Below are 27,791 nucleotides of genomic sequence, written 5' to 3'. Positions count from 1 at the left end.
GTGGGGACCTCTTTCTACGTTCGTGGCTTAGATAAGATATTTCTGTTGATTTAATTTTGAGGGTTTTTTGGTTTGATTTGTTTTTTCAGTTGGAGGAACACCAGCATCTGCTGAAAGGACTCAATAGACAGAAATCATCAGCATATCCACAATTTGGGCCAGACACTCATGTTTCTGGCCTGATTTCTGCCAGCTGATGTAATTTGCACTTCTTTCAAATTATGCTCTGACTTGATTTTCTTACTTTCAGTAAATTTCATTTTCTAAAGACAATGTAAGAAAACTTAGGAGTAGCAACAAACATCAATGATGATATACAGTTGAAGATCTTCCTGTCTAATCGCCTCTGAAGAGGGCATCTCTGCAAAACGGTAAGTCACAAGAGGACCAGCACTATTCCTTTGGGTGACAAGGTATTTATTGTGCTCCATTAAAAAGATAAACTTGGTGGAGAGGGGCACAGAGTGTTTGCACAATTATTGCTTATTCATGAAATACAGTAATCTGGTTCCATAACTTGCAGTGCTTCAATATACTTTTTATTCTATCACCAGACTATGCAAAAAACATCACTGGGACCAGGGCAGGAGGGAATGTGTCAGAAAGCCTTGATGCTTTCAAATTGTATGGCGCATAAGATAGTATAAAAGAGCTGTAAATAAATATTTATAGGGAAAACAGATATTTCTATGCTCTTTTTCAAGAGATTTTGTCTTTCACTGTGCTGTGTATTGGGTTAGGAAGAGCACTGAATCCAATCTGGTGCCTTACAAAGGTCATAGCTATGAATGAGGGACTTGCATTCTGTTCCTCTCTCCCTTTTGCGCTGTTGCTGGAATAGATTTGTACTCTAACCAAGTAGGCTAATGCCACCTCAGAGCCCTTGAATACCCTCATCTTCACGTCCCATCCAGTGCCAAGCCAGGGGCAGCACAAAGGAAGAAGGTCAGCATGTTCTCTATCAACTTTTATTTCCTGCGATGTAAAAGGAAATCTCCCAAGAAAAAAGGGAGCTATAGAAGAAAGGATATCCAGAGCACAAGAGATATGAGACAAGATTTTTCAACCAACCTGAAAATAAGATGCATAGGAAAGCGTACCTTGATACATCTAAATTTTTGCTTTACAATTGCTTACCATTTCACTTTTGCTATCAGGCATCAACAGCCACCATGAAACTAAAATCAGCTACATGCAACACTCTACAAAGACTGGTTAACACAATCATGATCTGTTACACACAGATCCTGCCATTCCACCCCAGACGTACAACACACCAAGTTAATTTGCAACAATTTTTCTCTGTGCAAAAAAGACAGTAAAAGAAAACTGTTCATTCTAAAACATTCACTTCATCTTCAGATGCCAATGGAAGAGCTGATATCAGGAAGACACAAACGTAAATAAAGCTAAGAGAAATCCTGCCTCAAACTTACCTGGTCATTATTTCTTAAAACAAAAGAATAGTAACCATCACATGCAAGGCATGTGGACGATGCGCATCACAGAAACAAAGTGAAAATAAAGAAAGGGACAAAATAAATAAAGGCAGGCCAAACACTAAGCAATAGAACTGTTGATCCTAGAATTTTCTGCTCATAACTTCTGTCGTTTGGGGGGTATTGTTAGAGATTGCCACCCTGGAAGATAATCAATGTCAAATGTAGCCTCCACTCATGTGCTGATGGATAGCATCTCCAGGCTGATGAGGGGAGATTACGCTGCTGAACCCTACAAGACATCTTTAATCTCCTGATTTCAAATCCATTGTCCTTTACCAGTTGTCACTCTCCTGAAGGAATGCAAGAATGCTGCCAAACACTGATAAACAGACAGCTGCAGCAAAGGGCTATCAGCAGCAATCTGGAGGTGTTCTGCCAACAAAACATTTATATGTCAGTTAAAAAAAAATTCCATCTCCAGGTTCTTCTATTATTAATTGTTTTCCGGTTTCTAAGAAGAAACGCTTGCTCAAACATGTCCTTGAAAGCAAACACATCAACACTGTAAACTCTCAAGCTAACATTGAGGGACAGCTCTTTGGCAGGGGAAAATACTGTGCTTGGCACGAGAGCAGAGCTGAGCACTTCTTCACACAGCATGAGTGGACTAGGAGGTGGGGCATGTTTGATGCTACAGCCAAGTATGACAACTAATTTCCTGCTCTTAAATACCGGGTGAATATTTTGTACCCACCAACAGCCAAAACCATGCGGAAATGGAAGCCAGCATAGAGGGTTAGCATGTCCAAGCCTGCTCCTGAATGCCCCTTCACCTGGCAGCACAGACAAACGTAGACACCAAGTCTAAATCACCAAATCAACAGAAGCTGCCATCCATTTCCATGGACTTTTATTCAACCCTGTGCAGTCACTCATTTGGGGTGAAACTGTCCAGTAGCACAGGGCCTTACAATTACATTAAAATTGGACTTTAAATCTGGGACAGACTCTGTGCTGCTATTACAATTAATGCAATTGCAAGGCTGTGGCAACGCAGCCCATGCAGTAAACACAGACAAGCTGATCAATAGCAGAACAGGCCCTAAAGCACTTTCCATCTCTCAAAATGGCAGTGATTTGCAAACATTGACTGATGAATTCTATAAGAATGACTGGCTTAAGTGTTCATAAAATCATAACTATGAAGTCTAACTTTTCTGCTGGGACCAAAAAACCATACGACATATCCTGAGCAGGCTGGAAACTAAATCACAGAAGAATCACAAACTCCCACTTCAGTGGGGTCAGGACTTCATCTTAGGCAGGTCTTTTAATCATTTCAGAGCAAGGAATTCAATGCAAGTCCTTTACATTTCAATCTATTGCCTTCATTACTCAAGCATCTACCCTCCCAAGGACTCAGTATGTTGACCTCCATGTAAATCCAGAGTAGAGCTCCTGAGTAGAACACATTCCACTTTTTGTTGCATCACTTCACCCACATGAACCCTCAGGACAAGACGCTTTCCATCCTGTTAGTGGAGCATCACTTATCCAACCATTTCTTTCTCCCCACATTAGCACAAGCCTGTATATATAATATATATTTACAATATAATAATTTTTTATTATATAAGTTCTAAGTTGGGACAATTAGATTAAAAAAAGACAAAGAGCAAGGAAAGCTTTCTTGGTTAGAATTATGGTCAATGGAATATAAAGATAATCATTTATTTGAGATCACAGATATAAAAAAAAATGATCCTGTCAATTTAAATGAATAAAATAAAGACAGTGTTTTCACAAGCTTTCCTCAATGGCTTTAAAATAAGGTCACTTTGATACTGCAGAAAAGAGCTTGGCTTCAGTCTCCTGCTATACCGATTGATATACTGGACTTGGTCATTTGTGTGGTAAATGAAACTCCATCTTCTTTTTGTTACAGAAGATGGTCTGTCCCCCCCCTCCTTTTGAAATAGAATGAAATATGATGAGCAAAACCTGCACATTTCACTGATTTGTCTGTAACTCCACACACACACACCCCCAACTGCCTAGAATATGAAAATCTTTTCATAGACAATCACATTCCATTCACGGAAAATCATACCAGAAGCTACATTTTACCCTATAAAAGACTAAATTATGACTGAAATGCTCCTTGCTGGTAACACAGCTATGCATCCAAATTGAAATCGTTGTCAAAATCTGTCATATATCTTTAAAGTTCCCTTGTTGTTTTAGGAGGGGGGAAATCAGGAAAATAAGAAGTATTTCTTCCTCTTTTTTTCCTTCTTTAAAACAAATACACCAACAAACCACACAGTGAACTTCATTCCATTTTGTCTTAAAGGGAACCTATTGCTCAGCTGAATTGCTTTCTCTACCTTATTACTTGAAGAGATTACAACCAGGGCTGTATGTTGTAGCTACCCTATATTTAGTAGGTGGATAATAAAACACATAAATAGCACACTGAATAAAACATTAAGACATAAAAGGAGTTAAACAAAACAAAGGGCTAAAGTTTATTGTGCAATAACCACGTCTGACCCATTGAAATACAAAGTACTCATAATTCTAATTAGTAAAATGCACAGTTATGATAAATCAGGGGAAAGAGAGAGTGGTGCCCATCTGCGGCTGTGCACTGGAACCCCTTTCGTGGCCGTGCAGGGCCCTCTGGTGGAACTGGGAACCGAGCCCGTGGCTACCCGACAACACTGATAGGAAGAATGATGCTCCAGCCTAAAAATAAGGTGAGAACAAGAAGCCTGGGTTTTCCCTTTTTCCTTGAAAGCAGCAATATTTCTAACAGAAAGCTGCATTTTTCAGACATACAGCCTTCACTTAAGCAGGTGAAGTCCTAGAGCCAGTATAAAGGAGGAAGTTTTCCTCTGACACCAATGGCAACAGGATTCTGTCCATAAATTCCTAGAAGTTGTGAAACCCTGCAATTGATGTGGAATAATCCAGTCTATCAGATCATCTGAAATCAAAAACATGATCAAGAGGTATAAACAGGTCTGAATTCCAGCTGACAATGACATTTCACATTCAGAGTTAAAAAGGAGCAGGCTCAGGGGGTCCTGCAGACCAACACAATGTCTGATTGTGCCTCAGCACACGAATTGCTTTTTTGTGCATAAAGGAACAGCCTCCTGTTTGTGATGTTCTCAGCATCATTTATGCCCACCTGCCACTCAGCCCCCAAGTCCAGTCCAACAGCATCACTGAATCCTTTTTCATCCTTCAAATGAACTGTGATGTTCATTTCTTCATCTGATGCCTATGACATGACACCCCATGCTGTCAACACATCAAGGTTTTACCTATCATAGGCTGCTATTCCTTCCTTACTGCCTAATAAAGGGCAATGAAGTATGTACTTTCCCAGTGTGTTAGGAGGGCTTGGGGGGTGATTCTTCCACTCCTCCGGAGTACTGACTTCTCTTTGCTGTTTGGGATGCAGAAAATAATTATTAAACACATAGGTCAACACATGCCCTCTGTACTGCCTTCAGCAGGCCTGGTCTGCTGTTTATCAAGGACAGATCTTTGCCTCAGGTCCACATACGTACAATACTTGCCACTATGAAACAACAGGAGGGCTGTTTCTATGACAAAAAAGTGACTTTGACCATCCCACTGATAGGTTAGACGAGCACTTCTTCGGAGAGCAATCAAAGAAGGACAGGAAGAGACAGACATGTTCTGAAGAAGATTGTTTTCTGCCAGGGCAGAACAGGAGCAGCAGCAAGGAAAGGCTTTGTCTTCTGCACGAAGTGCATTGCTGCATTATTCACTCAGATTACCCTTACACAAGCCAAGCCTTTCCATACATCTGTCTCTCCCTGTTCAAGCATCAATCAGAAGAAAACAAAGGAGAACATTCACAGAATCCCAGAAAATCATTTCAGGTCTCAGTTCAGGCCCTGCTCAGCAGAATCTACAAAAGAAGCTTGTCTTTTACACGTGATGGAAATCACTGGTCCTCTGAAAACCAGTTAGGACAGCATTCTGGTTGCTGGAGATCACATCTGAGATGCCAGGCAGCAAATTACAAACTTTCAGCTGGATTTCACTAAGCGAAGATGTAAAGCTTATAACAGCTCAGGCTGCTGACAATTCCCCCCTGGACACACTTCCCAGTCTCTACAGTCATGCATATTTGCTTGCCACTGCCATTTTTAACAAGACTTGTCCCATTTAACCTCTGATAGCCCTGTAAATAAAACTGTCTGCAGTGAAACAAGGAATAAACTCCATGAAAAGAAGTTGCTACTTACTCCTGTGATTGGCTAGAAAAGCAAGCTGTCCCAGTGCACTCACTCACAGTGATTTATCCCTATGATCTGCACCACCCTGCAGGTGCAGTAAGCAAGCAAACTATTAGGGCTACCACTGAAGTCTTCACTTAAAATCACAAAGAGAAGAGATAATTTGAACTGAGTAAGACAATTCAGAGACAACTTTGACCCTGCTTTAAGCTACAGATGGATGTTGATTAAATATATGGATTCCAGGCATATTAGTAATAATGGACTTTCCAAAAATCTAGAACCTTCAGCAAGTAGAAGGAGGCTGGAAGCATTTCAGGTGAGCATCATCACATAAAACACAGCAGTCTCAAAAAAGCCAAGCTGCACTGTTAACTGAAGACAGAAACTGCTCAGCTGGCTATACCAGTTAATGGTCTGCAAGTCCAGCCCTGCCGTGAGGTGACCTGAGGAAGTGTCTTTTCAATGTTTCATCATGTGTGGATCCTGACTTATAGCAGTGAGATGGAAACAAATCTCCTCTACTACTAAATGTATGTTGCTTCATTCAGCACAGCATGGAATTGATACTTATATTGGTATCAGTTAGGTACTCTGGGAGCCTGAAATACTGCCCAATTTTAAATAGCCATAGTAAGGTTGGTGCTTTTGCTTCCCTCAGCTACTGTCAGTGCAAAAGACAAACTCTTCACAAGGGTAATTCAGAGCCACAAAGTCAGATAAATATTCAGACGTACCTCCTCTACATAAACATACAGGAAGCCTGCTGAAATAATCTGCATGAGCAGCATCTTCAGTGAGCTAATGGTAATGAGAAGGAACATTTCTACCTTTTGCCTAGTTAACTCTGCCAGTCAAAGCAATTACAGTGTTCGAATGAAAAATTGTCTGTGGTCTCCAAGCCGGGCTCAAGATCCAAAATGCTTCAAAGCAATGGCAGGACTGGCTTGCTAGATTGAACAGTCTCTTCACTAACAGTTATTAGATGGTGGCGAATATTTTGCAGAATAAAAGAGCGAGCCAGCTCTGTCTTACACTTTATACAGTGAAGAGGCTCATTTTGTCAAAGTGATTGCTCAGTGGCATTCTCTCCCACTTTTCAGAAACAGAATGGTTATTGGGTCCTTAAAGATCTAGTCTCTGTTCCTGTCTGAATATTGCAGAGACAGCTGTCGAATGTCATTCTTCCAGGCACCATCTAACATGACCAAAGTCAATAACTGTCTTTTCCCAGATTAGGGTCCTTAAAAATGGCAGCATTTTGAAAAGAAAGAAGTCAATCTGCACTTCTTAAATTCTATTGCCTGCTCTTGGTTAATAAACTTTCTTAGCCTTGATGAGTAAGCACTTTTTCAAAAGCCACTAGTGATGTCAAGTACATAGCTTGAAACACTCTGATTTTCAGGAGCAGACACAATATGTTCTTAAAAACTAGACCCTCCTAAAGTATCCCAGTTTCATAAACAGCTCATATTTCCCACCTCAGTACACTCCAGTTACTGAGTGGAGGTACTAACTGGCACTAACACATGTCAGGTTGCAGCTACTTGACCCAAGGGACACTCGACAAAGGCTTTGCCAAACCCAAAGCTTGAATCGATCCCTCTAATGTGCTTCAGGACATTTTACTTTGAAAAATATTCATGTTGTCTATTGAATGCAAGAGTTTTATCTCAATCGCCATCCAAGAACATGCTAATTTGTATTAAACAAAGGAGGCTAATTATTTGCTTTCCACAAAACAGGCTACACTAAATGATCTAAATTATTTGCTTTCCAGGTGAACAAGGCGCTGTCTTGCTCACATATCAGATTCCATCTGATCATACATTCGAAGGTCAATATAGGTGGTGTATCAAACAGCAAAGATAAGATGAGTCTAGGAAGCACAGTCCCCTTGAGTAGAGCCCCCGAAGCCTTCTAAATGCTCCATGGTGCCATATGGCAGAGATGGGGAGCTGGAGAATCAAAAATGGGGTGACTGTTTCATTGCTACATGAAATGATAAAGTGGGATGGGGATCACTTCCATGTACACATAAGAGAAACTTCTGTCTAGGGAAGAATATGATACCAGAGTCTAAAAAGATGCTTGAAGGCCCCAGCTTCAAAGTTATCTGTTTGAAAGAGCTCCATAATCTATAACCAAACCATTCATGAAGAGCAGAATCTTTCTTTAGCCTACCAGAGAAAGCACAGTACGTAAATCTGCTTAACATTCAAGCAGCTTGATTGTGTTCTACAATCAAATCTGAGTACTTCTTTAATATGGGGGAAAGAATTCTTGGTGTCAATTAAAACTATGCAGTCAAGCATTCTGAAATGTTATGTTAAAAAAATTGTCATGATTTACATAACACACAAAGATTGTTCATCATACAAGCCTACAACACAGGATCACTACTGCCTTATTATGGGTATTTCCCTTGGGTACACATGCAAAGTACATTTTTAGAAGACAAAAATAACATTTCTTTTTACAAGACTCTTCCCTGAATGACAAAAGCTGCAGAAGGCTGTTCTCCAGCTTTTGCTGTGTAGTCAGCTCTGAAACAATGTGCTGAGCAGCAGTTGTTTACAGGAAAGGTCAAGAGGGCCTAATTAACTTGTCATTGCGCATAGGCCCCCTTCCTCATTGAAGTGGTTCAACTAGTTTCCATAACAGCTACCTGCAAAACAATAATATAGATCATCCTCTAACAGTGTATTCCGTGAAATTACTTTGTGGGCTTTTGCTGCAATGTTAGTTATTCTCCATAACCTGTGACTGTGTTTTATGGCAAACACATGAATGCTGCACAGCACCAAGGAATGAAGAGCTGGTGATGGGAAAGGCAAGGAGGTGGTGTGTGTAGCTCTTAGCTATACACGCTGCCTATGAACACATAGGCAGACGCAGCAGCTATATGCAGGTCACAGTCAATCCTGTTTGCCAGGACTTTAGAGATTTTGGTGCCCACATAAGGAGACTTCAGCTCCTACCTAGATGATCGCAGGAAGCAGCCAGGGAAGAGATCAATAGGTTGTCTCATCTGGAGGATGGAGCCTCCAACAAATGCAACCCCACTTCCTAGTGCTGAGCTGAAGCAGATGCTAACATTAGACTTGGACCCGCAAAAGTCTGGCTCACAGCTAAGAACACTACATATGGATTTAAGGCATTACACCTAATTTAAGAATGAGATTCCATCACAAATAGCAACACTTGCAGAAATCCCCAAGTCAGCATGAAGCTAACTATCATAGAATGGTTTGGGTTGGAAGGGATCATCTAGTCGAACCCCCCTGCCATGGGCAGGGACACCTTCCACTAGACTAGGTTGCTTCAAGCCCCATCCAACCTGGCCTTGAACACTGCCAGGGACGGGGCAGCCACAGCTTCTCTGCGCAAACTGTTCCAGTGCATCACCACCCTCACAGTAAAGAATTTCTTCCTTGTATCTAATCTAAATCTACCCTCTGTCAGTTTAAAGCCATTCCACCTAGCACAGAGATGTTGTATCAAAGATCCAGTCTGGTATCTTTGCAAGGCCAACCCAACTTGTTCTGAGCTATTTCTGTCTTTTCTAAGAAGATACTATATTGTGCCTGGTAGATATACCCAACTACAATAGTGCATCCTCTTAAATGCAATTATCTTTCTGTTTGCCTCACTGTGAAAGTTAGGAAAAGAAGGAGCATATCACAAGCTGAACTAAACCACAGTTCAGTATTTATGTTATTTAGTGAAAGAACCTGCTAACATAAATATGAAGACATTTATCTATTGCCCACCAGAGCCAGTGATACCATTGTAAAGCCTCTTGATAACAACTGGATTAGGAGGGAGAAGATAAAGATGCATTTCAGTATGTCTCTGCATACTAATAAAGCAAAATGACAAAAACAAATCCCAAAGTCCTAGCAGTCATGAAGTCACTCCAAAAACTGCCTGGTGAGATTCAGTACATAAAGTTACTTGAGAAAACACATGAAAAATTACAATAACTCATTTTTTTCTTCTTGTTGATATATTTTTAATCCATTGCACTGATTATAACATGCTGTCAACAGCCTCATCAATTATCCATTGCTAAAAAGTGAGTGTTAACATTCTGCAAGTGGTATTAATTGGTCTCAGTAGCACATAATGAGTTTAAAAGCTCCTACCTGTGTGCCCCCGGGGATGGTGGCTAGAGGCGGACAACAATTTACAGCAGACCATTAACACATAGACCAGAAAGAGCCAGTCAGATAGAAGCATTGATTTGGCACAGAATCTCATCCTGGAGGCAGAAAAGGAAGCAGTTGAGTGAAAGAACTTTGTGAGTAAGGAATAACATAAAAATGATGTGGGGAAGGAAAAGCTGAAAAGATGCTGATGAAAAAATAACGTGGCTTATTACATTGCAACACTGACCAACTCATATTCATGGTTTAGTTGGGATCAATTCTTTGTTAAGCATGTTTCATAATTAGAAGTAATGCAATGGCCGTCACACATCATGTTACCCACAAACACATATTTATAACAACACATTATGAGTACAATGCATTTCTATGAATATGAGATAAGGGGTTGGGGTTTTTTTGGATTAAGATCCATCCACACTCCAATCTAATCATACATATTTATAAGTTGTGCTACTATTTTTAAACTGTACCTGCCTCAAACCAGAAAAACGTCCTTTTTACTTCATGCTTCTCAGGACATGTTTGCTAAAGCTACCAGCTCCCATATAGCCATGCACATGAATTGGCTGGTTCTCCCAAGCACACAACTTCTGCTAGTTTTCCTGGAGATCGGTAAGTTTGCTGACGGTTAAACAGTCATGAAACCAGCACCTCAGTCAAACATGTGAGAACTTAGGGTGTTAGAAACCATTTCAGAAAACATTTGTTCTAAAGGAGGTGGATGTTGATGGTCTTATTCATGTTAGTGTTAGATCTAAGACCACAAATCCTCAGTAATTTTGCTGCAAATATCTACAATTAAATCCCTCAATAGTTTTTGTTACACCATTCATCATATAGAAAGGTAATCTAATCATTTTCTTAAACTCAGTTATGATGATTTATTACTTGTGTGATACAATAAGTGGGCATTACGCAGTTGAACCCTGAGATACAATGTTCCACACTTTCAGCAACTGCTGTAAGCAGGAATACATCAAATTAATTAAAGGCAATTTATAGATTTGCATAAATTGAACTAAACACTGCTTTCATAGCAGTGATGTTAGTCTGCAGCTAATCAGCACACTGGGATTTGGGTAAGCCTATCATAAGCGTGCTTATTTGCACCAAAAAGTCCTTTGGGGTCTTCTTTCCCTGCAGATTCCAGTTCTGATTTTTCCATGTGTTTTCTAAATAATATGTTTATCTGTATATCTTTAAAATACTTGAGACTATTCAGTTAATCCAGTAGTCAAATGCTGAATAGACAAGAAAAAAAACAAACCACATGCCTTAGACACCTCTACCGTCAAAGCCAGATGAAGCACTTGGGTCCTGTTTTGAGTCTGATAACCATCTACAAATGAAATCAAAACAGTTGCCATGTTTTCTCATTTACAAATGCTTGCATAATGTTCTCTTTCGCACATCACAAAAGTTTTGTTCTCTCGTTGTGTATGAATGCTGATAAAGCCCAAACAAATCACAAATACACTTATTAATATGAAAAGTTGAGACCAAAAGCCTGTTGTATGTAAACATATTTTAGCAACAAGTGGTATTTTACACTTGAGAAAACAAAAACAGATTGGTAAAAAGCCCTGCTTCAGCTGTCCTTACAGACTTCACTCCAGTCTATGAACTCTTTTCAAGAGCTACACAAATATTGCTAAAAAATAACTCACCATGTCCACAGATTTAAGGAAAAAAAAAAAAATTACTTGTAAAGAAGTCACTTTTAAGGACTGACTTGGCAAAAAGGTACCTTTTACTTGCTTTGAGAAGGTGCTCTGTTTCAAGCCCAGTATGTCGCCACCCTAAATGCAAATGAGCCAGTACAGAAAGAAACATGCTGGTGTTCTTTTGCAGCAGTGTATAGGAGTCTTCTGCAAGCACGAATCAAGCCCAGAAGATAAAGACATCACTGGTCCTTGCTTACCTTACAAGTATTGTCTCATGAAGCACTTCCAGGCTAATTCAGAGCAGCTACACTTCAGCTAATAAGCATGGACCTAATTCACCTCTTGCACCCAGCTGAACCACATAATGCTACTGCAGCTAATGGAATTGAGTCACTGTGAAACCAGCATAAATGTCATTATTGCTGTTGACTCAGTACTAGTCTAAGGAAACTTCTCAGTAAGCTCTAAAATCAACCAGATTTTAATCACCCAAATCTTCTCCAGATAACTGAACCTTAATTTCTGGAGGAGAGAGCTGATTTTAATCTTAGTTTTCTTGGTCTCTCCATGAGAAACACACAGCTTACACCTCCTGCACCAGTTACCACTAAATAGGAAGTCATCCTCTGCTCATCTTGCAATACCATCCCTCTGTTGCTCTAAAAGCAAACACAGGAATCTGGTCCAAACATCAGTGGACAGACCAACTCTAGTGTCACTCTGTAGTATCATAATGGACACAGGGACCTTCCTTCAGGTTTCCCAGGGTGTGACTGAAAGCAGGATTTAACCCTTGGAACTAAATACCACAGATGAGACATTCTGAACATGATATTTCTGATGTCAGCTGATGGGAGGGACAGGTATTTAGTCACAAATCACACACTACATGCCCAACAGCTGCTATTTCAGCACGTAAGTGAACCCAGGTGTTCTCAGTGCAGGAACAAAGCTGGTCTCTGTGGAAATGGCTGTTTCAAATGTGTGTTGACCTATTTCCAAAGCTTTCTCAGATCATGAGCTTGATTCTTTTGAAGCCACAGCCCTGACGTTAGACTGGGAATGTGAAACCAGGTTTCATCAGGTTAACAGGGTAACCTTACCCCTCTGTAAGTATATTCAAGTCCAGGAATAAGTGTATCTCTACAAAGCACCAACTTGGTTATATCCAAACTGATAAGCCTGCTAAAAGCCTCCACTACCATTAAAATGCTACATTTGCCGGCTTTAGTCTGCCTTGAAGGTAGACAGGACACAAGTCTTCAGCCCACTAATATAAAGAAATACAAGAGGATCTATAAAAGGGCAGGGGAAAAATGAAATCTGGCAGCCAGATGCAGCAAGTGGTGCTGAGCCCTTCAGCGTCAGTGGGCTGCCGCTTTCAGAAATGTCAAGCCTTCATTCTCTGTTGGATTCAAGTGGATATTGTTGCTAACCAGAACAGCAAATCTTCAGTGTCATTTGAAAGATAAAAAGTGCTCTTACCTTGGGGACTTTGCAAGAATTTTGTTCCAGTCAAACACAATTATTTCAGTGTGTTTTTCATAGTTATTCCAGATTCCCATTTGCGGCAGCAAATAAACTTTTCTGCATTTCAGAATTTTCCCTTCACTTTGGGGACCTAGAAAGCAAGCCATATTACAGTGCAATTAACGTCTGGAATAGTGCTGTGAAATAGATGTTTGTTACCAAAATCATTGTTTCACAGTGCCATCTACAGTGCAATCCAAGGCAGCAGTCGTATTGCTCTTTTCACTTGTTTCCAAGAACACAGAGAAACTGTGATAAGGCATCTCTGAAATATCACTACATTAACTACAGGCAGAGTTCTCTATACTAGAAATTACAAGCATAATGCACACAGTTTACTGTGCCCTTATACCCACATGCTCTCTCAACACCCAGCTGCTGTGAAAGCTGTAAGGTCTAAAACACCACCATACTGCAAAGAGGTTTCCACATGATTATATGCAACCTCCAACAGAGAACCAGAGATTATTAAAGACAGGGGGAAAATCTTTCCCTGTCTTCATAAAGATTTGGCCAAGTCTGGCTTGGAGTCTGGCTGCCTCAGGAGCAGAGGGTCTGCAGGGTCACATCCATAGGATTGTGTCTGTGTGATCAATGCATTATTGCACCCTCTGACACTTTTGTCTCTGCTTGCTTCCAGCGGCACATCTCACACCTAGCCCACCTATGCCCAGAAGCTACACTTTGAAATCACTGTATGGAGACACTTTCACAGCAGTACAGACACACGTTTCACAGAATAATGAGCTCAAACACTCCATTTCATAGACATTTGAGTCTCTTTGCTTTTATTGTTTATATTTGTTCTCTCACTTCTATCCCTGGGCTCAACTTGACCTTCTGCTATTGAAAACACGACACAGTGCAATTTGTGAGAGCAATAATAATGTGGTCTTCACCTACAGAATGATCACAATAACCTTTTCTCATCTTCACCACCACTCTTTTCATTTCCCTCTTCCTTTGATCAATTAGAAAATTGCTTTTAAGGAACACAAAACTACACTATAACATTGGAGGGCAAAGCATCTCTGGGGTCATAAAAGCACGTAGGCAGACACCTTTCAGAAGCTAAGAACAGGAAAGCCCCTGGCTCAATGCACTCACAGAATCACAGAATGGCTCGGGTTGGAAGGGACCTTAAAATCACCAGTTCCAACACCCCTGCTACGGGCAGGGACACCTTCCACTAGATTGGGTTTCTCAAAGCCCCGTCCAACCTGGCTTTAACAGCTCCTTTCTGTTCAGAACACCATGAGAAAATAGAGTAATTTCTAGAATTAAAGAGGTACCAGGACAGCAATCTATAATTTATCACATTTTACTCTGTTTTTGCTTTTGAATGTAGAGAGTTTCAGAGTGAGCTGAAATGGCAACACAGCAGTTCTAATCCAAACAAAATGTGGGCAAAGAGATGTCTCAAGACAAAACACAACCATCCTATATTAATGCTTGCTTCCACAAAGACAAATAAAAAAGGAAATCAGTGTCCTTCAAAAAGCTTATTGAGAAAGAGCAAACAAACAGGCTTTTCAATGTAGTTTTGAATGACTGAAATGGTTGCGTGGTAAATTTTTACCCATTTCATAATAGGACAGATAAATATATTCTTACAGTGCTCTTGTAGAAATCAATATTGCAATACACTAAGTCAGGTTTTAGTGCTTATCTGTTCCATAATTTTTATTACAGGGGAAAAAAACAACTGTGTAAATGCATCTATAGGTAACTACTAACTGTAGTATAACCCATTCTGTAAACACATGTTAAATGCTGGTAGAAGACAAGGAAGTATTGATTATTCTAACTCATTCTAATTAAATGGATATAGCAAAAGCGGTAGACGATACAGCATGCCTTGGGGCTTTCTGATGCCTTCCAGGCAGTCGTATTTCTCAAGAAAATAAAGTTGTTTGAGGGGAGTGTAAGGCCAACTCCTGCAGTGCAATCTGAACTCTTGAGACTCAGCTCATTTTATGTCAATAAAGGAGTCAAATCAGAACAGAAGCAAGAAGCTTCTGTTCTGGTTAATAACAGTGAAAGGAATTCCAGGCTTCTCATGGCAAAACCATGTTTTGTGTGTATATTGTGATCAGCGCTCTTACTGCTGGTCTCTGTCTCCTCCCAGGGAGCAGGTTGCTTTGGAAAGCAGAGCTGCACAAACAAGCAAATGAATCTTGACCTTCTGTGCCAGGAGCTGCGCTGGGCAGTGTGCTCCCATAAGCAGGCACCAGCCCTCCCTCCAGCCACCTGCAAGCAAACCGAGCACCACTTTAAACAAAATAAGTCTCAGCATCACCTCCCAAGAGGTGCCAATATGTCTGACAACAACGGGAATTTTGTGGATGAAGCCCTTGATTTCAATGCAGCAGGGTTAATTTACACAAGAGGGATTTGAACAGAAGTTACCCAAGGAAAGCAATCTTCTGAAGAAACGGGCCATTTTTATACAGCGAGCTCTGTCCAAGATGCAACTGAACCCCCACCTCGATCTCTATCAAAGCTATAGAAAAGGAGGAAGCACGAGAGGGGAAGGGTTCTGCTCTCGGTATTTACGCATGGGCTGGCCATCAACAACTCCTGCTTTGCCTTGGAGGCTACACAACTCTCCTGTATCGGTATTTAGGGCATCCATGTGCCCAAACTAAGACTGTGGGTTCTGGTATCTGAAGGCAATTGCAGATCTGCTGCACCTCAGTCCCAGCCCAGACTGGTCTCTCTGCCTTTGCACTCCCATAAAAACAGTTTCCCTACACCAGAGAAGCATTTCAAGAACAGAAACAATAAAGGTCTAAAGTTATTTGAAAATTGTATGGGCACTGTATAATTCCTTTGACAGATGGAATAAGGTAGCATTTTAAATTAGGTACTTTTCCTACCAATATTTACATGTTGTAAAATACTTCTTATGGCTACTTTCTGTGAAGAATAAATTACTAAGCCATTTTATGCCATCTTTTATAATAAGCTATTAAATAATTTAGAAAACCTCTATCCATTAAATATTTAAAAGGCCTTAATTTCTCCATTCTCAATAGTTCCTCTTTTAAAGATAGTACATCTGTTAAAAGACTCCTTTCCTGTAAAGCAATTGGTAAGAAGGAAGCAAGTGCAGGTGCTACATCATCTACAGGGTGACTTGCCAGCAGGAGAGTTGAACCCCACCATAGAATCACAGAATGATTTGGGTTGGAAGGAACCTTAAAATCATCTAGTTCCAACCCCCTGCCATGGGCAGGGACACATCACACTAGACCAGGTTGCTTCAAGCCCTGTCCAACCTGCCTTGAACACTGCCAGGGATGGGGTAGCCACAGCTTCTCTGGGCAACTTGTTCCAGCGTCTCACTACCCTCATAGTGAAGAATTTATTCCTAATGTCTAATCTAAATCTCCCCTCTTTCAGGTTAAAGCCATTCCCCCTTGTCCTGTCACTACATGCCCTTGTCCAAAGTCCCTCTCCAGCTTTATTGTAGACCCCCTTTAGGTATTGGAAGACTGTTATAAGGTCTCCCTGGCTTTTATAATGGGTTGCAATAGATCACTCCCTGATGTTTATAGTGGGTCCCATGATAGCCTAAATAATATACCAATAGACTTGACATCAGCCCTAATAAACTTTTACATCCTACTTAATAAAGAACTGAGAGAACAGAGCAACATCTGCAATTCCTTAGAAGAGGAATAAACCCCCCAAAATCTAGTTTGGTCACTATGTGTGTTTGAAAGGTGCTGCTGTAAGAGTTTGAGAGGAAACAGAGGCAAAAATCAAGAATAGAGATAGAGTGAACATCTGCTTGGCTAGTTCCACCTGTTGCACACCAGCTTGCTAGCACACACCGCCCATTCCAGGGCTAAATTGCTATAACCGGGATATACATTTAGCAACGTCCCTGCAAAGACCTTTCCATCCCGCAGACACAGTTCACCCCAGGCTGGAGGGCAGGCGCTGCCCCGCAGGGGACGGCCGACACCTTAACGGTGACACTCGGCCTGCGAGCTCACTGCAGGTTTAGGTTCGCGAGCGTGTAAATCGTTTAGTCTGTGTGGAGTAACTTTATTTGCCGGTAGTAAAGCGCACGGAGGGGTGATGCTGAGCAGCGAGCGGGGGACACACACTCGGCTCAATGCAGGCGGCCGCCGGCCCTGCTGCGTGGCGCTGCTGCCCCCTGGCGACCGTCTCAGGACGCAACGCATAATTGAGCGGCGAGCGATTAAACACTTCCAACTTGTGTCATTACTCGGAAACCTCATTAAATCTCATCCGTACAACCGACTGCTCCGCCGAACCTCGCTCATTGTTTCCTCCTCCGAAAGGCATGCTGGCCCTTAGAGAGATCCCCTCCGAAGCCCCCGCCTGCTGCGCTCCTTTGTGCGAGAATGAACTGTCCGTGCAAATTAAGTTCTGTCACTAATCACATTAACACGTCGCTGTCACAGCATTCCTCTGCTAACATCCTCTCTGACAGGGCCGTCCCTGTCTCCCCAAGGTCCTCTGCAAGCCCATAGGAAAGGGCCAGCCAGGGGGAAACAACACAGTTTAGGTTCTGAATTTAGTCCCTCAACTCTCACCCAGAAATACCTGCATCAATTCAGGCAGCTTTAGCTCAAGCAGAAGACTCCTAGTGGCAATAAATTCACCACAGCTAAGTTATTCCAGCAGTTAATTAACCTCACTTTAAACACTGCACCTTCCAGCTTGTACCTCCTGATGTGTTCTGCTTGTTTTCTCGGCTGGCACATCACACAGACATGACAGACTGCTTGTTGCTGACAGCTATCACCTCTAAAATGTGGCTCTTGGGGAGAAATGAAGACCTGGGGAGGTCCTGTAGGGGTGGACCCTGCTGCAGGCACTCAGGAGGGTGAGTCAGGCCTGCCCTAGGCCTGGATACATTCAAGACCAGGCTGGATGAGGTTCTGGGCAACGTGATCTATAGAATCATAGAATGGTTCGGGTTAGAAAGGACCTTAACATCATCTAGTTCCAACCCCTGCCATGGGCAGGGACATCTCACACTAGACCATGTCACTCAAGACTCTGTCCAGCCTGGCCTCAAACACTGTCAGGGATGGAGCATTTACCACTTCTTTGGGCAACCTGTGCCAGTGCCTCACCACCCTCACATCTAGTTCAAGATGTCCCTGCTCATTGCAGGAGGGTTGGACTAGACGACTTTTGAAGGTCCCTTCCAACCCAAACTATTCTATGGTTCTATGATAAGAGGCATTTGGTTAAAAAGGAACCCCTCCTTAGGGGAAGGAGGGGCTGCCACTGTCTGCTGGAGTTCTGTTGAGGAGACTGGTGGCAGCAGTGGACTTGTCAGTGCCAACTTTAAAGTTAGACTCAGTGACCTTGCAGGCCTTTTCCAACCTAAATGATACTATGTCAGGTCTTTAAAGGCCTCAGTTCTGCCCATCACTACTCACACCGAGTAACAGTTACACCAGGTTGGAAGGGGCTATGCGCACTGAAGAAGCACACAAAGTTATACGTGTAGTAACGTAAGACTAATCTCACAGCGCAAGAATGCAAAACTATTATTGGGCCCAGTTTTCCTACCCTCTACTTCCACAGTCATCATCAACTTCTCTGCTGTGTCTGCTTCCCTACAGGTATCACTGAGGGAGGTCCAACCACACCAAGCTCCATATGGCAAACTGAAGTGAGAAGGCTCTTCAGACAGCAACAAAACTAACAAGGTGACAGCAACCTGCACGTTTGCTTCCTCACGTGTAAGAAAGCCAGGCATGTAGCCAAAAAGCCACAGCAGGACTGCAACAGTTCCCAGCACCCTTCACACCCCAGCACACTTTACCCTAATTGCTGAAGTGTTTTTTTACATCATCACATTCCATTTATGACATCAGTCTCCACTAGCAGCAGTTCAGTCTGTCACCACTGATGAGCCCTTTCCACAGTTGCACCTAACAGCAACTTAACAGTGCACTTAACAGCAACTGAGGGAGGTGAGGAGGAAAAGAAAACAATGCCAATGAGAGCTAAAGAAAATCAACCCTCCTAAGGGGGAGGGAGCCCCTTAAGAAGGGAGAACTGAACTGTTATTACATTCATGTAGCATGAGGTATTGATCACACCCGCAGCCAGACTATCCGCACAGAGACAGACATCCCGTGCCATGTGTGCTGGAGGAAATGTGTCTGTCTTCACCAGGATTTGGAGTTCTTTAGGGTATGTCTGTCTTCACTGGCTCCTTTAGGGATGAGAACAAACCTTTCGTCTGTTGTGGGTATGTTAAGAGGATGTGCTGGGAAGACTGCAAAGTATGCCTAAGCCAGTCACTGTAGACTTCCTCAGTTAATTGTGCTGGAGTGAGAACAGTGACTTGGGTGGACACGCTGGTGGAAAGGCTTTTTCAGTTGGACTCTTCTTCAGTGAGAGTTTGTGGCCTCCAAGGTGTATCCAGCAGAGCTCAGGTCACACAGAAGCAGTAACAGCTGTGCACAAAACTGGAAACAAATTCAAGCGAAGGACTAAAGGTGAGAACTAGAGGGCAGAAGATTCCAAGTTCACACAGTTTGATGAGCAGTTTGAAATCAAAGCTGTTGCCTCCTCTGCTGAGGCAGAACAAGTCAGGTATCTACTCAGAACCTGATGTGATGCAAGCATCAGGGGCTAGTTCAGGTCCCCTCCAGGCAAGGGAACAGTGGCTTATTCATATACACAACTCCAGAGCCTATTCTGGGGACCTGTGGTCACCAGAGCTCACAGCTTGGAAGTGTATTTATGTGGCAAGTAATCTTGCAAATTACACATGAGTTATTCTGGCACAAATAACTGACTGCTTGCAGTTCAAATAATCTCTGTGAATGAGACCATCATCTAAAGAAAATAGAATCTCATTTATCAACTGAATTTTTAGGAAAAGGTTTTAAGAATCTGCTCTCTCAACTCAAAGTGAGCTCTCATCTTCCCTTCAGGCAAAAGTCCACCAAGACAAATAGGACTGCTCAGAGAGTAAAGTACAGCTATTCTAGCTGTAAAGTAGAGGCAGAATAGACCCTTTTCTCCATATAACATTATTTATTATTCATCACCACCCCACAAAGAACCCTTCTGCCAAAGTGAACTCCTGCCATCACTGCATTAAGGTTGTACAGACTTCCCAACCTGGGCAGCCAACATAGGATATACCCTCGTTACAGCTCAGCATTTCAACTCTTTCAACTACATTTATCACAGAGAATTTTTCCTTGTGATGATCCAGGTTCTTTCAGTCTCTCACTACAGCTCAGAATCTTCCCCATCCTCTGGTGTATGGCCTGCTTAAGAGATGGGCAGACTTCAGGCACTGTGTTCAAGGAAGCACAGGAATTGCTGCAACCCTGTTCAAAGAGGAGGCAGAGCAGACACAGTGCCCCTCTCCACTCCCAATTGACCTACCAGCAGCAGAGCATTATTCACGTAAAGCCAGCAGCACACCAGAAAACGTGGAGAGAAATGTCTTTGAAGGTAATGTCTTTGGCAGGATGTTTCAGACACAGCAAATATGCATTTTCCCCTACTGTTAACTTTGCCTGTCAGGTAGCAAAGCATTGAAGATGTTGCACAGATTGTCTTGAATAGTAAGTCAGTTTTTTATACCCTGAATTGATATAGAAGAATTTAATGTCTCCCATGAAAGGAAAAGATAACTGACGTGCTGTAGAGCTGGTCATTCACTTTGATCCCACTCACCAGGGCCCCAGGTAAACTGGTAGGTTATTTTCCAGGAATCACTCGAAGGAGGAAAGGAGGGAAGGAGCCTCATGTCAGCTTGTGCCTCTAGATAACACACCGGTTGGTCCCAGATCTTTTTCCAGGTGCCTGGTGACCAGCCCAGGGCTCACATGCAAGAATTGGATGATCACTGACTATGGGTGACATTAGAATTACGAACATGAGGCAATCCCGAAGAAATAACATGAAAATTAAGATATTCAGCAAGCGCAAGCAGTAAAGAAAGGTTGAAGTAGCTGTGTTTGTTTAGTTGAGAAAAGAGAGTTTATTGGACACGCTGTCTCCTTGAAGATGCTTGCTTTAAATGCCATGATTTAAAGTGGTTCTCTGTAGCTCCTGCAGATAGCATAAAAATAAATCAAGTGTCCTGCAAAGATAACTTGGTGTGTGCATGAGGAGAAACTTTCTGTATCCAAGTGTGGGAAACTAGTGGTACAAGCTGCTAAAAAATCATGGAGCCTGCATCGATGAAGGGGGTTTTGTTTTAAATTGGCTGAACACCTATCGGATGGTCAAAGGTCACTTCTCCATCTATAGGGTTCAATTACAAGTTTGCGCAGGGTCTGTAAGAGAACTCACATCTCATTTATGCCTTGCAGCAAACAAAACACTGGAATATAAATGTAAGGTAAACAGTCACTGTGCACAGTGTCGTCCTCAGCACCAGACCACAGTCAGTCATCAAGCCAGAGGTTAGTGGAGGAAAATTGTACCAGAAAGAGACTGAAAATACCTTCCACATACATTGATCGGGTTTTTTCATGCAGTCAGGGTCAGCTTGTGTTATTATTAGATACCTTTCTGGTGGTTCTCAGGGTCCTTATGCAACCAAATTTGGTTATTTCTGATTCTACTGCGTTAGAATACTGTATTCTCTCGTTATTCCCCAAAACACCTTATTCACAGTGTGACATGTAACAACATGTCCACTTATGCTTAAGCTGTATTAGGCCCTGCTTGCAACAGGATCTGTCCATTTCTGTGTCACCAGTGTAACCTGGTCCCTGCTTTTGTTTTAATTCATGAAATGCTCCAAGAGGAAAGCACACAATAGCTAGTTTTGCTTTTAGAACACAAACATGCTTTATGAGCAGTGGTGCTCGTTGGCTGATGAAGAATCCCAACTGTCTGGGTATATGGGATAATTGTTCCACTTGGGACTCATTAGCTAATTGTTAAAAGATTCTAAGGAAAAGTATTTCATAAATACAGCAGTGAATTTCCAGAAGTGTAATTACGGGCTGAATGCACATTTTTAGCACCTGTGTTATCAACTACATAAGCCAATAGTAAATACCTTGTGGTGTGCTAGCTCTGTTCTCACTGTCAGTCACTGGGTAGTACATAGGATAACTACTAGCAAATTGAAAAGTAGTATTTTTGATATTCCTATTTTTGTGCAATTATAACAGAGCAAGCTTGGGACTGGTTTCTCCTATCATAGCGGATCTCTTGTGGCAATGGTGAAGAACAAAACTCGCAGAGGAGGGGAGAGGCGCAGACCAAAAGCCCAGCTTCTTGATCTTGTTTTGTCCCTCAACTTTGATGCTATAGGACTTTTTATAAGAAACTTTTTACTCAATGTTAGCAAATGCCATTTACTCATCAGAGCCTGCTCCTCATGTTATTTTAGAAAATCATTGCTCCACTGAAAAGGAAAATTCCAGAACCAAGTTCCTGACCCATCACTTCAGGAACCTTTACTAGAAAATAAAAAATCATAATATCATTCCTCCTTTTCTGTAATTGAATTACAGAGGCAAAATACTGTTAATAAGCTAGCAAGGCATTTGTATGGCATGAAGACTTGGAGCTGGGTCAATAAACAATTGCGTGTTACAGGAGAACCCGATCTTTTTCAGTCTTGGTTCCAGTTAAATGAACAAAGGAATATTCAGAACCAATCTCAAAGCTGTATTTACTTTTCCACAGTTTGGTAACATCATGCCCAACAGATGTACTGCTCATCACACAGAGTGCACCCACACTGTACACAGCACTGTCTGAGCTAAGGAGAACTTAATTCCTATTTCAACACTGACAGCAGTGGTCTCGAGCCCTGGACTTTTATCTCTGCTCAACATTGTGCCATGGAGAAGTATCTTCTTGGTTGGAAAAAGGAGCAAACCTCAAAAGGTGCTAAGGGACTGGTATGGAGAATAGTCCTAGGCACCTTCCTGTCACTGCACTAGCAGTACAGGACAGCAGCAGCCACAACAAGCTCAGAGAAGGCTGAACTTTAGGCTTTCAGTTTCCAGTCTGCCTAGTGAGGATTTTTGGTTTCCTATTGCCCCTTCATTGGTGCACAAGCCACTTCATGATCACATAACCATGTGCATGATTGATGGGAGGAGCTGAGCGGAGGGCAAGAGGCATAATTGTGACGATGCTTTGAAATGCTCAGGGTTGGAAATGAAGTATGAGAACCCCCCTCACTTCCTCTGCCTCACTTGAAGGCAATTATGAATGCCTTAAAGATGCAAGATCTGTTGAAAGTAACAAATTGTTGATTGTTTGTTTATTTTCAGGGTAGACAACAATCAGCTTTTAATCAGCTTTTTAATCAGCTTTTCATCACTGCTACAGAGCTATTAACTCTCTTTAAAATAATTAGAACACAGAAAAGAAGACTCTCCTCCAATTATTTTCATCCAGGAAACTGGAACTTTATGAAAAAACAAAAAACCCTCAAGATTCACAGAAAAAAGGTAACAATGAGATGCTGTTTTCCAGAGAAATGGGGAAACAAAACATGAAAAACTAAACCATACTTAATATTTTTCCACAAAGCCTGCCCACCAAGCCAAGTGCTGACTGACTCTTACACCTTGTCACAACCAGCACTGCCCTGCTCTCCCCCTTCCAAATCTTGAAGATTTTCCTTCCTGTCTGTTTCCCAGAGCACTGTCCTTTTACCACAGCCTCCAGGTTTTGTCCAATATTGGCAGTTGTTTCCCCTCACCTGCCCAAATATAGTCTGTCTGCAGTCATGCTCACAATGGTAAAGCTAGAGAAAATAACCACCATTTCTCTTTCTACGCTTCCTGAGCTTGTATGATGTTACAGATGTTGGCATCTGAATAAGAACCAATATTTTCAGCCACCTTGGGTGGACACTCAGCTATTTCTACTGAACTTTTCTTATTTTTGAAGGCAAGAGATTGCTGGTGTCTTCCATTTCCCTGATCTCTGACTATTCGCAAATTCTCATCTTTCAGATCCCCACAAAGTGCATTTTTTCCACTTCTCAGTAAATGAACTCTGAATACTGTCCTGGGGGAAACACTGCTCAAACTTAAGTACAATATAGAGAGCAACCTCTAAATTTCAATCATGATAGAATTAGCAACAGGTATGAAATGTCTCAGCAGATAATACCTTGCCGTGATTTCAGATGGGCAACTAAAGAGAGAAGGTCCATCTCACATACAACTTTCCAGAAGTTCTCCTACCAATAATCCCATCAAAATATACCCTCAACGTGCCTCATTTACTTCCACCCTATTGCTACACACACTTTTACCAGTATGCTGGTAGTAACTTAAATGCGGTCATCCTTACAGGAAAACAAGATCAATCATGAGCACTTTGCTAACTGCTGAGACAACTGCTGTTGTACTGTCATGCTGCTGTTGAACCCCTGCTCAGCAGATGTGTGCCTTCCAGGGTGGTGACCAGGCAATGTCCCACGTGTGCTTCTAAGATGCAGTTAAGTAGCAGTCTTTGGTATGAGACTGAGAGACAGACAGGCTTTGTTGTTATCACATTGAAGGGAACCAGTTCTCAAAGCCAAGAAGGGATGCCCTTCTTATGGTAGGCACTAGTTAAATACAGCTTCTCAGATCCCAGTAAGAACTAGCTGTAGTGGACTGTAAAAAACAGATTCAGCTGGGTTATGGTTTCTGAGGGAGGACTCACTAAACAGTGTATGAGGGGCTGAGCTAATGAAGTACTCCCTCATCAGGACCCCAGTAGCTGTATCTTTATTTTTTCAATTGCCCATTGGAGACGAATTGTGATTCACTTTAAAAAGGGATTCTTCTTATAAATCGATCAGTGTTGGACCCATTTGACCTACTAGTGTCTCTTTAAAGATTGATGAACTGGAACTCAAAAGTGAAACTCTCTCACGTTAACTGTTCCCATCTGAGTTTCCTGCACTGTGAGAAACATTTTTAAAGAGACTTATGGAGTGGTTGTATCACTGATTCAAATTCTAGGGTTATTGCACAAAGCATTTCCATTGCCTGGCAATAGGCAACACAGCCACACAAAGGCCATTAGCAAAGACAGTCACAGGACTGGTTTAGATTAAAAACTGCTGCTATTAAAAATGTGCTACATTTCAGAGACAATAGCAGATAGTCCTTTTTACTTTCATACTGGTCACTAATTAAATGCAAAACAGCAACACTAATTAAAAAAGGGGGGGAGGGATATGGAAAATCACTTACTGAATTTATATTTTCCCCTCTCCAAGTGAAAGCCCCTTCTTGCAAATGACAAGCATTTTAGCCATAATTAGCAAGAGAGGCTGCAGGTAACTGACCCTTCACTCATGAGGGTAGCACTGCATCAAAAAAGAAAGATAAAGACTTTTAATTCAGAGCTGTGCCTTGCACTAGGCAAACCCCACTTGTTTTCATATAGCTATCTACTGCAAATTTAGTCTAATACTTTATTTTTCAACCAGGGATGAAGTGCTGCCCACCTCTGTCCTCCCCTAAAATTCACAGACAATGGTCAAAATTCCCTTCTCTGCTCACAGATACTGTCTGGTCAACACTTAAAGAACATTTTCAAGAAAGTGCAACCACCCCTACTTTACCCTCCTGGTTCTTTTTAGAAGCTGATTGCTTTGAGCAAATAAATAAATAGTTGGGTATAAATAATTATTTGGGTATTTATCTGTTCAGCTTCATTCAGATTGCATGGTTTTGAGGAGGTATTTGTGAGCATGAAGCATCTTACAACATCTGTATGTCAGAAAGACAGCATAACTCGCTTGGTATACTGACACTGCTGCGTAAAACAGAATAAATGGCCAGTGGAATGTGTAGTTGATCAGTTTAAATTATTTCTACACACCAGCCCAAAACAATTGGTTTCTTGAACCAGGATTTTTTCCTTTTAACTACTCAATTGTATAAGAATTCCTAATTCCCTGCTCACAATTGCACCATCCAACTTGTTACCTGAGAAAAACTGTATTGCATAAATAATCTACTGCCTTTTTAACCTGAAGGTCTCAGCATCTGCTCCTCAAGAATATGAAGAATTTCTAATTTAATAATGGAATATTCCTATGATAGTCATCCTCTTCCAGCAGAGACCCAGAAGTGTGGGGATATATCAAGAGCAGGCTGGCTATCACACGAAGAGCCAAGACTTGCATGCTATTTGGCAGCATTCAGGCTAGAAGCATGAGTGTTGCACTGAAAAGATAGTAGACTGGGTTTTAGCATTGTCAGTATTGCTCTGTGCTTGGATCTATGCTAAGTCTCAGAATACAGCACTCAACTTGGCTTAAGTTCCATTGCAACAGCCTGGACATAGCTGCACGTTATCTGGGATCGCTTGGAACCTTCATCCACCTTCATCCAGAGACCTCCAGCCCATCTGCCTTCTGAGACGCATATCCCAAAGCATAGAACCACAGCCATATCCTGCCTGTGTGTTGTACAGTGTTGAGCAGAAATGTTTGAGAGTGAAAGCAAAAATACAGAGGTTGCTCCTCTGGCACAGAGGACCAGACACAGTATCTCTGCTGTACTGGTTAACTTTCAGCTGAATTCACACAAGGAGCAGGATCTTTAAAAAAAGCATTTCTAAGAAAGGTCTGCTGAGGACCATGTAATAAGAATAAAGACAGACCAGACCTGACAGGTTTGCAATTAACTTTCCTTGGCTCTTATTTGCATCTTTGATTCTGGCAGTCTTCCTCTTCTGAATGAGAAACAGGCTCCTTTCGTTACTCTTAACATAGAAAAATCCATAATGTGGCAGGTGTTTGCTACTCATTTCATTGACACAAATATTATGTTTAATCAAAAGCTGAAGCAAGACAAAATAAATGAAACAAGATAAATCTAAGTAAAGCATGAAGCACCATTCTATGCCCAATGCTTAGCTGTTTGGCAGGGCGTTGCTGGGTAAAATCTCAAAGAGCAAAATTTATCTGCCCAAATATCACGCTGTTTTGTCAAACCATCCCATGTAAGCTCTACAGAGACATTCTAACAGACTTCTCACTCATGTCCTGTCTGCTAACCAATGCCTTATCCAGATACTATATAAAGTCTTTCTCCAATCCCTTCCAGTTATAAGTATGGCCTACCTACAACATACCCCATTTTCTCATCACCCATATGAATTATTTCAAACAGGACAGCAATGAGTCTAGCATTAGAAGAAGGCAAAATCTGAAAATCTTTGTGAACCAGCTGTTGTCTTACCCTAGAAAGCTAACGGAGATATCTGGAAAAAACAGGGATAACTAACCTTCAAAGCACCTGTCGGACAATGCATTTGCTACCAAAAAGCAGTGACCCAAAGACCTGAAGCAGAAGCTCAGCCATGCTTGTCAAATGATGTATTTGTAGCTGCACTGAGATTTGAGATTCAAGCTTGAACACCAGCATTACTTGGGAGTCACTAAGAATTTCAGCATGAGAATTGTGAAAGTCTTATTCAAGGCACACTGCTATAGACATAATTATTCCCACCAGGGAATCCACCAGTGGAACTTGCGTGGGTGCTTACTCTATTACGTGAGACGAAAGAAAAAAGCGCCAGAAGAGTGTGCAACGCAGAGCAGCCCTTCCCACAAGCAGAAGGCTGTTTATCTCCTCCTGTAATAAGATCAACTACCATGTCTTAACACAGCAGCTCCTCCTGACAGCTCCTCCTCTATACTGTGTACCCTGATGAGATGTACACAATATCAAAAGCAACACTGGATGA

General features: G+C 41.8%; 1 protein-coding gene across 1 annotated transcript in view; it reads right to left on the bottom strand.

Annotated features, from left to right (window-relative positions):
• The window catches only part of TAFA4 (TAFA chemokine like family member 4), a 51,179-nt gene extending 38,021 nt beyond the window's left edge, over window positions 1-13,158 (bottom strand). The window contains exons 1-2 of the mRNA XM_030501281.1: window positions 13,044-13,158; window positions 9,871-9,986 (exon numbers count right to left, since the gene is read on the bottom strand). Coding sequence (XP_030357141.1) covers window positions 9,871-9,986; window positions 13,044-13,123 — 196 coding nt within the window. The 5' untranslated portion in view covers window positions 13,124-13,158. The remainder of the gene's footprint in view (window positions 1-9,870; window positions 9,987-13,043) is intronic.
• Window positions 13,159-27,791: the final 14,633 nt, after the last annotated feature.

This window comes from Strigops habroptila, chromosome 11, assembly GCF_004027225.2.
Source record: "Strigops habroptila isolate Jane chromosome 11, bStrHab1.2.pri, whole genome shotgun sequence".
Taxonomy (NCBI): Eukaryota; Metazoa; Chordata; class Aves; order Psittaciformes; family Psittacidae; genus Strigops; species Strigops habroptila.
The sequence above is the reverse complement of the archived record's forward strand: the minus strand, read 5'-3'. Positions and strand labels throughout refer to the sequence as shown.